The sequence below is a fragment of the Electrona antarctica genome (assembly GCF_951216825.1).
Source record: "Electrona antarctica genome assembly, chromosome: 9".
NCBI lineage: Eukaryota > Metazoa > Chordata > Actinopteri > Myctophiformes > Myctophidae > Electrona > Electrona antarctica.
In genome coordinates this window covers 53,226,475-53,242,260 of record NC_136790.1, presented here as the reverse complement: position 1 = coordinate 53,242,260, position 15,786 = coordinate 53,226,475, and the positions used below count along the sequence as shown (strand labels likewise).

The 15,786-nt window shown below is 42.4% G+C and overlaps 2 protein-coding genes across 2 annotated transcripts in view; both read right to left on the bottom strand.

Annotated features, from left to right (window-relative positions):
- Positions 1 to 15,786, bottom strand: part of LOC306930335 (E3 ubiquitin-protein ligase TRIM35-like) — a 289,920-nt gene that overhangs the window by 79,347 nt on the left and 194,787 nt on the right. The gene's annotated exons all lie outside the window — the stretch shown is intronic.
- Positions 95 to 15,786, bottom strand: part of ccdc3b (coiled-coil domain containing 3b) — a gene marked incomplete at both ends in the record, with an annotated part of 69,853 nt that continues 54,161 nt past the window's right edge. The window contains one exon of the mRNA XM_079510793.1: positions 95 to 235. Within this exon, the coding sequence (XP_079366919.1) occupies positions 95 to 235 (141 nt within the window). The remainder of the gene's footprint in view (positions 236 to 15,786) is intronic.

Sequence of the window (15,786 nt, the reverse complement as noted above, 5' to 3'; positions counted from 1 at the left end):
CAGTCCACGATATGATACCCCACTCCCACAGCCCACCATTGTAATCCCCCTGGGTGGGTGTGGAGGACCAGTCCACGAGGGGATCACGTCGGGGTCATTCCAAGCCCCCCTCCCCTGTGCCTGTACATGGGGAGGTGGGGGTGGTGGTGGTGGTGGTGGTGGTGGTTTTGGGGGCATGTGGGGGTGGAGGGGTTCTTCTACGCGTCCGGTCTGCGGACGGAGACGAAGACCGCCGCTGGTGATGCATTATGGGTAGGCAGGTCACTTTCACAGACTAAGATGGTGGTGGTGGTGATGGAGTGATTGAGAGGAGCGAAATATGATGGCGAGAGAGAGAGAGAGAGAGAGAGAGAGAGAGAGAGAGAGAGAGAGAGAGAGAGAGAGAGATCACACAGGTATCAAGTGTATTGCTTAAAAGGGAGTAGGGCAAAATGTGTGTTATTACATTTTATTGTTTTTTTTTTCCCTCTTCGAATTTAGACTAATTCAGCAAGCGGACATCTTGCTATGGGTGGAAGGAATATCCCCATATACCTGTTTCCAACAGATTTAAATTGTTTAAAGTTATACTGTGTAACTTTTGTCATTTAAATGAAATGTTATTTTCTATACTGTATAATCTTACCGCCGGTATGTTTTTCACAATGACCATTACACACAAATTCTGTTTTTGACAACTTCTCCAACACACAATTCAACACTATTTTCATGTGCGAGTACCGCATACTGCTCCCCCAAGACTCTGCGGCAAAACGACACGGGCACAGGAAATATATACGTATTTCTGTATTTTACCGTTAATAAATACTGCTTGTGATGAGGTGTTGCATTCCAAAATATTCACGGGCGATAGCGTTCACTTTCGAGCGCTCCTTCTGTATAGACAAACGACGTAATGACACGCAGCTGCCTGCCGGCAGGTGTCGAAAAAAAGAAGAGAAAAGTCTACTATAATGAATGTTACACAGTATGACTTTAACCCATTTTGACCTGAGATCAGATTCTAAAAATGTCTTCTACATCCTGACAGTTTTCTGAAAAAGCTATGTTTCTGTCAGTCGTTTCTTCGATTCTTCAAAAATAGCAGACCTACAAGCTCGTAGCGCGCCACTCGGTGGCGCGCTATGAGCTTGTAGATCTGCTATTTTTCAATAGCTAAAGCATAACATAATGCTAACACCAAAAGGGGTTCCCGCCCAAAATGGGTAAACACAAACATTGAATGCCATTCAATAGCTAAAGCAGTGGGGTGTCGGGGTGCATTGCGGGTGCGTTGGACACAAGCGTAACTCTCTTTGTTTTATATCGATAAACTTGATGTGAAGGGCTTCTTTAAAATGACAAACTGTCTTGACGACGGTGCGTTTTAACAGCTGGGCGACAGCCTGGCGTATTTTCCCGGAAGTGCGTTATTTTGTCTACGGAGGAACGTCACCCGAAAACATGGAAATATTGTATTTTTTTTTGGACGACATCGTCCGACAACAGCCAATCAAATTTCACGTGTTGCTATGTTTACGGTCCCTCCACGTGAAACCATACCACCGAAATGTGGTTCCTATAGTTCCACTTCTGTTTCCCAAGGAGAAACGTTTTAGTGGACCACAGCAGTGTCATTTACGGCATTGGTTTTCCCAACCTTTTTATACTGAAGTACCACCTCAGAAAATATCTGGCTCTACAAGTATACCACCATAATAACTGATGTCAGTGGCGTGCACAGATAGACACTAGGGGGTGCACAAATGTGCCCATTACATTTTTTTTGTGTACAGTATGTGGACCATGGTGACATTGATCAATTCTTGATAAAAAAGCTTCTAATATATTATTTAGGTCCCAAAATCTATAAATCTCACACTATTAAGGCAACCGGCCGGTTCCACACGCTGCACAAGGTGCCCTTTTTTTCACTTGAGCACCCGCCCCTCTAAATGTCTGTGCACGCCACTGACTGATGTTAAAATACAGGAACGTAGACCTGCCCTTTTTGTTCCATTCCTATAAGCCAATAATGCTGACAAAACTCTGTCTAATCACAACATCAGCACAACTGATGATATTTCTAACGTGATTAATCCGTTCTCAAATCGTCTATGATTGGCTATGTGTGCTGTGCTGTCATGCTCATTTCAGCACGGCTGGATAGCCTATTTCAACCAATTGCTTGGTCAGAAGAACTATCTGTGATATATATATTTGTTGGGCGACTCCTCTGTGTACCACCAGAGGGGGTACTAGTACCAGTGATTTACAGTTCTCATTTGACATTTTACATGTATTTGTCCTCATACAGTATGACAGTAACGACAGCATAGGAACGCCCACTCGGAGATTTTTATCGCCCAGAGTCGCCGCTGTCTGTCCGCCCGCTGTTAAAACGTATACCGTGACGATCCAATCGATTTTATTTGATGTATTTTGACATGATGATTTACCGTTGATGTGTCAACACGGATTCCATGTAGTTCATAATTATTAATAAGCACAGGTTTGTGCTTTTTTTTTAAAAGACAATCAGTGAGTTCCCGTTCGATAACTGCATGCGTGTAGCCTTTCTACAGTAGTAGCACACAGTCAGATTCAGAGTGTCAATTTAACTCGAGAGTGTAAAAAAAGAAGAAAAAGGGACACATTTGGTGTCCATTATTTCGTTGCGTATGTATGGTGTTCCTGGTTTAACGGTTTGGGTCTTATAACCAGAACGGCTTCAACTCTTCTAGCCTACTTGCCAGTACAGAGAGTCCCATTGTGAACCCGGACATTTGGAGTACCCTAAGGTTTTATGTTATAAATGTTGAGTATGGGGTCCCCAGCATTTAGAAACTGCCGGATGCTAACTTGCATATTATGTTGGGCGATTTTCACAATTAGCATAATAAGCTGGGGTACCACTGACAGCCTATATAAGGCAACATTTTCAAAATTCCATTATGCTTTAAGTGGCATGTGACATGTCAAACTAGGGGGTTTTCATGATTCTGAATCCATTGCAAGCATTAGTTTTGCGCGAAAAACACTCCTTCGGCTAAAAACGGCCATAGCCGTCATCACAAATGTGATGAGGTCAGCACATTTTGGGCAAGTGCCTATGACCGAATTTAGCCCAAGGAGTGTTTTTCTGTGCAAAATGAATGCTTGCAATGGATTCAGAATCATGAAACCCCCTAGTTTGACACGTTCACATGCCACTTAAAGCATAATGGAAAATTTGAAATATTTGCCTTGTATAGATTGTTAATGGTACCCCAGCTTATTATGCTAATTATGAAAATTGCCCAACATAATGCAAGTTAGCATCCGGCAGTTTCTAAATGCTGGGGAGCCCATACTCAACATTTCTAACTTTAGGGTACTCAAAATGTCCGGGTTCACATTCTGGCAAGTGGACTATATTCCCGAACCTCTTTGACTAGTTCAGTACAGGGATATATCTTTTGTAAACGGTGCCTTGGTATGTACTGTACATGTACTGTATGTGTGAAGGGTTTATTTTTTTTCCCGGTAGCTTTTTGAAAAAAACAAACAAACAAAAAAAAACATTGTGTTGTACATACTGTATTGCATCGATGCTATTATAATATGAATTGAAAATGCATTTTTATATATATAATATATATATATATATTTCATCTCCCAGTTCGGTCCTGTAATCTCATGAGCGAGACGTATACTTTCGCCCGGGACACAAACTATTGAAAATAGCAGAACTACAAGCGCACAACGGGACGCTTCGCGCCGCCTTGCCATGCAGCTTGTAGATCGGCTATTTTCACTTGTTTTCTGAGTCATGGAATTTCTTAGATATTTCTTTTATTTATATATAATGAAATTACTATGGGGGAAAAAAATCACTGAATTTGTTTTTTTTCTTTTTTTTCTTTAATGTTTTGAAATAATAATAATAAAAAACAAAATTTAGGACACAAATTAAATAAAGGGACCCATAAAAATGTGTCTGCGAGCCACATTTAGGTCCCGAACCACTGTTTGTGAACCAGTGTTGTATGCTACAGTTAGGGTGACCAGATCCAAACTGTTCATTTGAGGGACAGAAGTATCGCTTGTGTGGGACACACAAGCGATACTGGAGTACAGGGTTAGCAACTTACTGCTTGAGTTGCTATTAAATGCCTTGATGTCATATTCGACCATAGGCCTATTGGCTTTCATTTATAAACTCCTCTGGTGTCTCACATTTTGTTTTAAAATCATGCTTTATTTTTATTTGTATGCTATTTTAACAGGCTTAAAAACACATCTTGCAGGAAGAGACAATGAGAGAGCTTTACAACAGAAAGCCAACTATTAGGGGACTAACTATTAGGGCATTTGAACACTGATGCAATTGCCTGCCAGTCACAATGTGGGACAGGGTCTCAATTTGTGGGACGCCTGAAAAGTCTTGGAAATGAGGAACTGTCCCACGCAAAGAGGGACATCTGTTCACCCTAGCTACAGTATACTCACTGTGTGTGAACCAGTGCTGTATGCTACAGTGTACTCACTGTGTGTGAACCAGTGCTGTATGCTACAGTGTACTCACTGTGTGTGAACCAGTGCTGTATGCTACAGTATACTCACTGTGTGTGAACCAGTGCTGTATGCTACAGTGTACTCACTGTGTGTGAACCAGTGCTGTATGCTACAGTGTACTCACTGTGTGTGAACCAGTGCTGTATGCTACAGTATACTCACTGTGTGTGAACCAGTGCTGTATGCTACAGTATACTCACTGTGTGTGAACCAGTGCTGTATGCTACAGTGTACTCACTGTGTGTGAACCAGTGCTGTATGCTACAGTGTACTCACTGTGTGTGAACCAGTGCTGTATGCTACAGTGTACTCACTGTGTGTGAACCAGTGCTGTATGCTACAGTATACTCACTGTGTGTGAACCAGTGCTGTATGCTACAGTATATATACTCACTGTGTTTGTGAACCAGTGCTGTATGCTACAGTATACTCACTGTTTGTGAACCAGTGCTGTATGCTACAGTATATATACTCACTGTGTTTGTGAACCAGTGCTGTATGCTACAGTATACTCACTGTTTGTGAACCAGTGCTGTATGCTACAGTGTACTCACTGTTTGTGAACCAGTGCTGTATGCTACAGTATACTCACTGTTTGTGAACCAGTGCTGTATGCTACAGTGTACTCACTGTTTGTGAACCAGTGCTGTATGCTACAGTGTACTCACTGTTTGTGAACCAGTGCTGTATGCTACAGTATACTCACTGTTTGTGAACCAGTGCTGTATGCTACAGTATACTCACTGTTTGTGAACCAGTGCTGTATGCTACAGTATACTCACTGTTTGTGAACCAGTGCTGTATGCTACAGTATATATATATACATATATATAGTTCTTGATTAAACCAAAACGCTTGCCCAGATCAGTGGTTCACAGACGTTTTCATGTCAAGGACCCCTAAATCCACATGTATTAGCCCGCGGACCCCCATTTGGAAATATTTTGATGACTGTTATAGCAGTGATTCTCAACCATTTTCATTTCAAGCACCCCCAGTTGGACATGGGCTACGGACCCCCCCCCATTCTCTCTGGGACCCCAATTTATATTGTACCAATCAATGTTAATTGAACTCTGAGCGTGTACAAACGGAACCAAAATTAATGGACCCTAACAGGTCCATTTGGTTCCGTTTGTACACGCTCAGAGTTACAGACCCATAAGGGTCCAGTTGGTTCCTTAATCCTTAACTATCATTTAGCTGGGGACCCCTTGGAACTCCCTCAAGGACCACTAGGGGTCCCCGGACCACACTTTGGGAACCACCGGCCTAGATAATTAATGTTGTGTAAAGAAAAACATGCATGCAGCCTAATTTGCAAAAAAACTATCTTTGCTGTTGCGAGGATGCCTTGTATCTCCATATTTCAACTTTGTATGGTTTTACATTTCAAAAAGTATTTATTTAAAGACGGTTACGCCGCGGACAAAGCCAACTTGAGTCGTGAAAAATCATGACAAATCATCACAATAAACACAATACACTGACACCACGGCGCGTAAACAGCGCCTCAAACTGTGACTCCGCCCACAAACGGGGGAAGTTGTGATTTTCGCTCGTTCACTGCAATGCAATTTGCGGCATTTTCAAAACAATATTGAGCAGATTAGCGATTATCAAACGTATTTGCAATGCCATACGTTGAAAGATCTGTTGCCCGTGGACAAGGCACGCTACCTCCGCAAGTTAGATAGCATCGGCATAGATGTTTGTCCGTATGTGATTAAGGATTGGACCAAGTTGCATTGGCAGCCATAGAAAATTCCGGGGTAAATTCTTACCCCGGATGTGACGTTTTTGGGCGTTCCTGTCTAGCGTGGTGTCAGTGTATATTGTGGACCAAACAAATAATTACAAAGAAGAAAAACAAAAAAAGTGTTGTAACCTGCCATTTTTTTGTTGTCATGATTTGTCACAACTCGAGTTGGCTTTGTACGAGGCTTAAAAGGTCTTTAAATAAATACTTTTTGAAATGTCTATGAGGGAAAATGAACGGGGAATCATTTCCTGGGCCCTGGTAGGGGGCGGGGCTATAGGCACGGCATGGAGCAGCTTTACGCTTTCACTTAATTATACACAAAAAGGGATTTCTTTATGTCATTAATAGCTTTTAGTCTCCTTTAGGAATAAATGGGAGTTGTATGTTTATTTTTATTTTTTATTAACATCATTTGAGATGTATTATTATAAACATTGACCCACTGAAGATACTTTTGCTATTAAAGGACCACTTCACCACTTTTCAACCTACCATATAGTAGGTCCTCACAAATAATCATGAAAAAATGGCGCAATTTTTTTCTACTCTGTCTGTGTCCCATGGGAGGGCTGTGGGCAGTTCAGAAACCGTCTTCCAGTGACATCATCGATGGGGAATGCAAGCTAATAGAAACTGCAGGCTTACTAGTCCTGAAAAGTTGCAATGAGAAAATGGAAGCCATCGTTCTCACCATAATGAAAATCTAAACATTTTTGTAAAAGAATCTTGTTTAAAAAACAATCTGCCTAATGATGATGTCACTGGAAGACGGTTTCTAAACTGCCCACAGCCCTCCTATGAGACACAGACTGAGTAGAAAAAAATCATGCCATTTTATCATGATTATTAGTGAGGACCTATTATATGAAGATAGGTTGAAAAGTGGTGAAGTGGCCCTTTAAGCATACTTACTGTAAATGCGGTCATCTTGTACTGTACCTTACATGCAACCTGTCAATCATGTACAGTCAATGCACTTTCATTGCCATCCTCCTTTATACGTTTTTATTTTATTTCTGTTTTTTTTTCATAGGCATGTCTATTTTTTATTTTGTTATCAAATCCAGTCTGTACAGCTGAGAGAAACTGAATTAAACAACATGAATGTACACAATCCATCCCATTGTTGTCTCACGTCATGATTACGTCATGTTTATTTTTTATTTTAACCCATTTTGGGCGGGAACCCCTTTTGGTGTTAGCATTATGTTATGCTTTAGCTATTGGAAAATAGCAGATCTACAAGCTCATAGCGCGCCACCGAGTGGCGCGCTACGAGCTTGTAGGTCTGCTATTTTTGAAGAATCGTGAAAAGTGACATGAAAGTGTTTGAGAACGACTGACATAGAAAAACATAGCTTTTTCAAGAAAACAGTCAGGATTTAGAAGACATTTGCAGAATCGTTCCCAGGTCAAAATGGGTTAATGAAACTGCAATGCAAAGTACGGTACATACTGTAGCAACACACATAGGCCTACTGCTGATTAAAACAATATTGTGTACATCTTTCCCTATAGAGGTTTTAAATTTCTACATTTAGAAAATGCATTTTAAATGATATTGACATGATCTTCTTGACCATGTTTCTGACATACCTGATACTGACCACGATACTGACATGATAAAATGGTAAATGGGGCATTTATATAGCGCCTTTCTCCAAGGCGCTTTACAGAGATTGTGCATTGCATTCACACACACACACACACACACACACTCACACACACACACACCGATGCTGGAGAAAACCATGCAAGGCACCAACCTGCATATCGGGAGCAATTATGGGTTCAGTGTCTTGCTCAAGGACACTTCGACACTAACTCTGGGGGAGCCCAAGTTCGAACTGGGAACCTTGCGGTTGCCATCCGGTCACTCTACCCCTGAGCCACTGCCGCCCCATCTGACCATGATAATGACCATGATACTGACCATGACATGACATGACTGACATGATACTGACCCCCTGTTCCAACAGTTGGGGTCCCTGAACTTGAGTCCCACTGGTATAGCCAGTGAGCAAACACACCCTGATATGACATTATTATGCCAGGGCAATGGGCATATCATTATTATCATTCATTATATATCATTGGTAACACCCACGAAGGAAGCAATTAAGGAAGAAGCCCAATTTCTTTCCAATATGGCTGCTGCATGTGCAGACTATTAGTTTGGAGCATAGAGCTATAAAGGATAGAGACCGAACTGGAGCGTTAGCCCCGCCCCCAAGCTATTCATTTCAGTGGAAGTTGCTCAGTGGCGTTTTGAAGCACCCGGAAGACTGCCGGAAGTATAATTATAACTCAATGGCTCGAGCGAGCGGAAGTTTAGCCTAGCCTAGCTACGCACGTGACGTCATGAACGTCCGTCCACTTCCATGAAAGGGCTGCAATTCCACATTTCGCCAGTAGGTAGTGGCATCTTCAACGTTGGGCTTGGTTTGGAGTCAGGCCAGGTGTGACCTGTCCGACATTCATCCGCATGTTGGACTAGCGTCTGCTCCCGTGCTTGCGGTTATGGTTAGGTTAGGAGATGAGGTGGGTTGTCATTTGTCGGACCAATGACTAGTCTGAACTACGTACTGCACCCGCTAAAATGTGCCATCTCCCACACTACCCAAACCAAACATGTCTTTATACCCAACAACAACAACAACAACAGCAAGTTAAGAACAATGACTCCATCCTATAAAATGACATAAGATAGAGCGAATGCTGCGGTCTTGCATCCAGAACCAGACACTGGATTACATCATTTCAGTGAGGGTTAACCACGCAGCCTTGAAACAATCACTGTTCCTTTGGAGTAATTTGTGTGTGTTTTCGTGTTTTTTCTTCTTCTCATAAACCATAATGGCTCGGTCCTGGTTGTGTGTGCGTTTGCATGACGTCGTGGCTTGAGATGATGTGTGTGAAAGCTGTGATTTTATAGTAATGAGGATTTTGTGCTGTACAGATACTAAAGGGCTCCATTTCCGTCACCGCTAAACCCCTTATCCCTAATCTTCTGTCTTTTTTTTTTTACTATTTTGAAAAACATTTTTGAATAGTTCAACTAGCCAATCTACATTGACACGTTGTGAGCTTGTAGACTAGCCATTTTAACTATTCAAAAATGTTTTGCAAAATAGTAAACAAAAAAAGGCAAAGAAGTTTAGGGGTAAGGTGTTTAGCGGTGACGTAAATGGAGCCCGTTCTGGTGCGCCCTATAGCATGGAAGATTCATGTTCGACCAGTTCATCTTACTTGAAACGTGTGTCATGTAGATCCATGTGCATTGCGAGATTTAGAGCCATTTCAAGCAGCTAAAGCAGGGATTCCCAACCAAATAACTGGTAAAAATGTATTCATACATTGGGAGGTGAAGCGGCGAACAGTCGACGCCAGCGTCCTCACCTCCCACATTCACACAGCAATGGTGGCGAGCTCGCACGGACCGACTCATTGGAGACAATGTAGGGTTCAGTGTCTTGCCCAAGGACACTTCAACATGTGGACAGGAGGAGGAGCCGGGATTCGAACCGCCGACCCAGGGATCACATGGACGACCTGCTCTACCTCCTGAGCCACAGCCACCCCTAATAACAATTTTTTTTAAGTGGTGCAACCACTTCCTTAAGTGACTTGTGGGTGGGTGGGTGGGTGGCTGGGTGCGTCTGAGCACGAAAACAGCATGGTTGTTTTTCACCACCTGTGCGCAACCTAACACACACACAAACACACACGCACATATTAACTGTATATATGGTGATTTTGGGTGTGCCAGTACAGTACAGCACAGTACAGTAGAGGGTACAGTAGAGGGACCCCCACACGGTAACTCTGTCATTTCTCAACCGTTTCGGACGCGAGGCGGCTCGCCGGAATCGGGCCGGCACCCTGGGTGCGTTCCTGTGGGTCTGGAACTCCCCCCCCCCCCGTGGACCCCCACACGGAGTTGCACCACTTACTTCACACGGGTGTGATTTTTTTTCCTTCTTTGAAACCTTCAAAACTGTGTTTTCAGAGTGATACCAATACAGTAAAAGTACACTTTATTAACTGTACTCATTGTGCAGAATGTCTCATTTCACCAGTTCAAAATGTTCACATGGTTACAGTGGAATGTCAAAATCGTATTTGCGATAAACATTTATCCCACAGAGCGTGATGTGGACTTAGTTCATCTGCAAGTTAATTTAAGCAAAACGTATAGCATGAGCCAAGGTAGGCCGACAGTATGCTCTTAATTGTGACAAATGAAGGAGTATAATTTGGAACTGCCGTAATAAATCAGTTATGACCTTTCAAAGAAAGATTGTCAACATTCCAGTAAACTGACATAAGTGCAGCTAATTAACATCAGTCATTATATTATATTGACAGAGAGGATCGTGCTAACATCGACTACCCTGCACAGAACACAACACAAACATTTGACTGTATACAGCAGGGGTTCTCAAAGTTTTTGGCCGGGGACCGCCGAAAATGCTTTGGCAACGTCTCGGGACCCCCGCCCCCTCCCGACCCCCAATATAAATTGACTGCTACAATAACCTTAAACCATTTTGGGCGGGAACCCCTTTTGGTGTTTTAAGCATTGTTATAATTTAGCTATTTAAAAATAGCAGATCTACAGCTACGAGCTTGTAGGTCTGCTATTTTTGAAAAATCGTGAAAAATAAAATTATTTTTATTTATTTTTTTATTTATTTTTTGAAAATAATTTGGGGACCCCCTAAAATAATTTGGCGACCCCCCGAGGGGTCGCGACCCACGGGTTGAGAACCCCTGGTATACAGTAGTAGGCTATAAGTGTTAAAGGACAACTTTAGTTTTTTTCAACCAAGGTTCATGTTTTAGGTTGTTATTAGAGAAAGTAAAAGATGAATGTTATTTTTTTTTTCATTTGCTGCTTTCTTTCGTTTTAGGGATTTTAGCTGTTTTTTACAGGGGGGCGGGGGCATTCGAGCATGGTGCTAAATATGTATTTTTTTACAAAATATTATGGAGATTTATTATTTTATTATTTACTATAGTCCTAATAAACCCCAGGAAATTACATCTGGCCACAAATAAATCACAGGATCTACTGAATGTGAAGGTAACCTACTGGGGGGAAGCCACACTGTGTGTCATAGGCTCAATGTCAGTTTGACACATTCAGTAGATCTCGTGATGTTTTGTGGCCAGATGAAATTTCCTGGGGTTTATCAGGACTATAGTAAATAATTAAAAAATAAATCACTATAAAATGTTGTAAAAAAATACATATTTAGCCCCATGCTCGAATGCCCCCGCCCCCTGTCAAAAACAGCTAAAATCCATAAAACGAAAGAAAGCAGCAAATGAAAAGAAAATAACACTCATCTTTTAGTTTCTCTAATAACAACCTAAAACATAAACCTTGGTTGAAAAAAACTAAAGTTGTCCTTTAAGATCAGAGTGAGGTGATTTGATATGCTTCTCCTTATTCCAAGAAGGATGATACAATTTACAATTTAGACATTTAGCAGACGCTCTTAATCCAGAGCGACTTACATTAAGCAAGAACAAAAAGCATGGCAACACATCACATACATAAAAAGTAGTTATCGTGAAACATGCGTAAGCTAAGAACGTAACAGTGGAATATCTAATTAAACTATACATATATACTATACATATGTACTATACTAGTACTATCCCAGAGTTGCGTTGCCCCGCGTTGCGATACAGAAGTCCACAGATACAGAAGTGCACAGTGACACGCGTTGTATGCAGCTGTTTTGTGTTGCAGCGCGCGTGTAGTGTTGTTGTTGTTATCCATATATGCGCCTCGGTTCGTCCCGTTTGTTCCACGCCAGGTGTCGACGCAGTCGTTGGCGCAAATTTCGTATTATTTTAACTGTGTATGTAATCGCGGCTAGTAGCACACTGTTTTTTTTAGGAGCACGATGAAAAGGTATCAAATAATGTGTTTGAGGGCCCTCCTATATACAGCTTTAGTCCCCACACGTCTCAATATTTGCCATTGACAAAGAACAGAGAATTTAGGTCGAAATGCCGCTAAATATGACGTAAATTAAAATGTATTATATATATATATATTTTTAATTGAATGTAAATACTTTACTTATAAAACAACCTGGCAACCCGCACCCCGTGGTCATTTTCCGCTAACCGGAGCGGTGCTCCCTAGCCTGCTGGAGGGGTTCACATCATCCCATGCACCCTCGAGAGGAAAAAGAAGGAAAATAAATGCAGCCTTGAGCCTACCTACCAATGTGGTGTTGTGGAGCTTGATCACCTCCTCCTCCTCCTTTTCGCCCCAAATTGCCAATCCCAATAAATGCAAAAGTTGCCTAGTGTGAATACTTCCACAGCCTAATTACTAAAGGATAAACTATCAGTCTTGTCCGAAATCGGTCAATGTTTGTCAACTCAGCACGTGTTGACAACGCATAGTAAACAGAAGCCGTGTGTGTGTCACACCAAAAGTGGTGAGCTATAGAATCCTGTACATAGAAGCATCACGCAATCGTCTCCCTCCCTGTGTGGGTCACGTGGTGGGCTTGGAGCAAATGGGAGAGGGACTGTAGTGTTGCCAGGTCCGCGTATTGTAAGCGAGTGGTAGTGTGTGTAAGTAGCGTGTTGAATGGCATTTTTTCTGTGCTTGTTTTCATAGACGTGGCAACAAATTAGGCGGGGGTGTCGGTGCTTGTGGCGTGTTTGTGTTTATTATTGATATTGATGTTGTTTGTGAGTGTGGACGGGAGGCGGCTTTAGTGGCAGTGCAATGACAGTTTTTACGCGGATGGTGTTGAGTGTGGGCGTGCGGCGCGACATGAGGAGATAGCCGCCGATCGACGCGGAGGGTAAGGCTGTGTCGTCTTAGTGTGTTGTTGCAGCGTGTGTTGCAGCGTGTTGCAGCGTGTGTTGCAGCGTGTGAGTGACGTAGTAGCTGGTGACTTTGGGTTGGGTCCCTTTTCCTTTTGGGCACACCTTTTCAAATGTATAATAGATATGAAGTGCTATGACAATGCAATTATAGTGCTGTCTACATAACATGCTATAAGTCTGTATCAAATGCTAAGTCAACATAAAGTGCTATCTAAGGGGTATAGCGTAAGTGCTACGGGCCATGATGGTGTCTGAAAAGGTGGGTTTTCAGATACTGATATACTAATAGTAATACACAATTTACATTTTAGCACATGGCCTTTATCCACTTGGATCCCTATAGAAACAGACAAACTGCCGAAGACAATATATATACAACATGCAGAAATAATAAACATTTGTGTTGTCAAAGACATCCATTATTGTCTCCACCAGGCCGAAGGCGTGGGGAGAGAGTATGTTTTGCACTCCGTCCGTGTGTGTGTGTGTCCGTCCGTCCGTCCGTCCGTCCTTCCGTCAGTCCGTTACCAGCTAATCTCCGGCACCGTTAACCCGGTCGATGCCAAACTTTGCACACACACTCCCTGGATGCCAACGATGAACCTCTGCCCCGCATTTTCCAGAACGGCCTGTTATAGCGCCACCATGAGGCAGCTTTTCACATTGTTTACCTAAAACTGCACCAATCTGCGTGAAACGTTAGTGTCACGCAGATGTCCTTGGCCCTAGAGGCCAAGGACAAACCTTTGACCTGCATTTTCCACATCTGCCTTTTATAGCGCCACCAGGAGGCCAAATTTTGTAAAACACATTTTTGGATATTACTCCTCCAGATTCTGTCCAAAAATCTCAAAAATCGTTACACAGTATCTCTATGGTCATGTGCTCAAGTCGGATCTGTCCGATATTTCATATTCCATCCTAATTGGCTATAATTGCCTTTCACAGTTTGCAAGATTGCCCCGTTTTGAACAAAAGCCTCAAATCATGAACGCAGCATGCAATTTACGTCAAATCTTTCACACATTTTCTTACTAGGCTGAGGAATATATCCGACCCTTTTCACATTGGCCTGTTATAGCGCCACCAACAGGTTGATTTTTGCAAAACACATTTTTGGAACAAAACGCCTCAAATCATCCAATTGCCATCAACGGCAAACATATTACTTATTCATATTACTCCTAAACATTTTGCCAAACATCTCACACAGTCCTATCCTCCTGGTGGAGACCTGTGCCCAGAAGGGCACTTTTTCTAGTTCTCTTCTCTGTTCTTTCTACTCTTCTCCATGATTCTCTATATTATGCTCAACTGCACACAAACTTTCTCGTCATTTAATGTCCGCCCCCACCATATTGTCTCATATGCACGGATGTCTGTATTTATGTTGAAAACCCCCCCACCCAACTTACACTTGCACTACATCCTGAGTTAAAGACAGCCCTAGTTTATTATTTTTTTCCCCATACGTCTACCCTTTTGTCATTTAACTTAAAATAATAAAAAAATAAAATATATATGTATACCCCTTTTACAGGGGGTATACATATATATTTTTATTTTTTGTGCGTGCGTGCGTGCGTGCGTGCGTGCGTGTGTGCGTGTTGTACATTGCCAGATTTACACTGACTATTTTTTTAAACCCTGTTGTTTCCCCGCAACCTGCGGTCGCTTATCGCCCTTAAGGTGTCTTACTCATGGTACTATATTAGTTCAGTGGTTCTCCACCGTTCAGGCCACGTATACGATCCCCCCAAATAATCCTGTTTGAACTGAGGACACCCTCTGCCGAGGATGGGCTGATATAGAATGACACCATTCTGACCATGATCCCACGCACGCGGGCCAGTGATGGGCTGATATAGGATGACACCATTCTGACCATGATCCCACGCACGCGGGCCAGTGATGGGCTGATATAGGATGACACCATTCTGACCATGATCCCACGCACGCGGGCCAGTGATGGGCTGATATAGGATGACACCATTCTGACCATGATCCCACGCACGCGGTCCAGTGAGGTTGGTTGTTTGTTTGTTTGTCTGGTGCTGTTGCCGGGCAACCAGCACAACAACAGCCCAAAGGCACAATGAGGCTCGAGCAGCTCCACTACACAGTACACTACACAGTCTAGTCCTGAGTGTTCATTCAAGGGGTCCATTTGGTGACATCTTGTACACTGCAGTTCACAAAGGGATGAATTAACAAGCATAGAATCCTAATCTGACAATATATTGTTCCATGTTTTTGTTTATGCAAACATTTGAGTTAAAAATGCCGCTCTAAAATAATACAGTATATTCAAAGATTTGCATTTTTTTTAATGATTTTTCAAAAAATAGCAGATCGTGCCACGCTATGAACTTTGAGACGTTTGAATCCGTTGTTGTAACCACCCCTTGGAACAGAACAGAACAGAACAGAACAGAACAGAACAGAACAGAACAGAACAGAACAGAACAGAACAGAACAGAAAAGAACAGAACAGAACAGAACAGAACAGAACAGAACAGAACAGAACAGAACAGAACAGAACAGAACAGAACAGAACAGAAGTTTTCTTAAGCATGGAGTTTGTCACTTAAGTTGATCCCATAACATAGTTGTGTGGCTTCAGA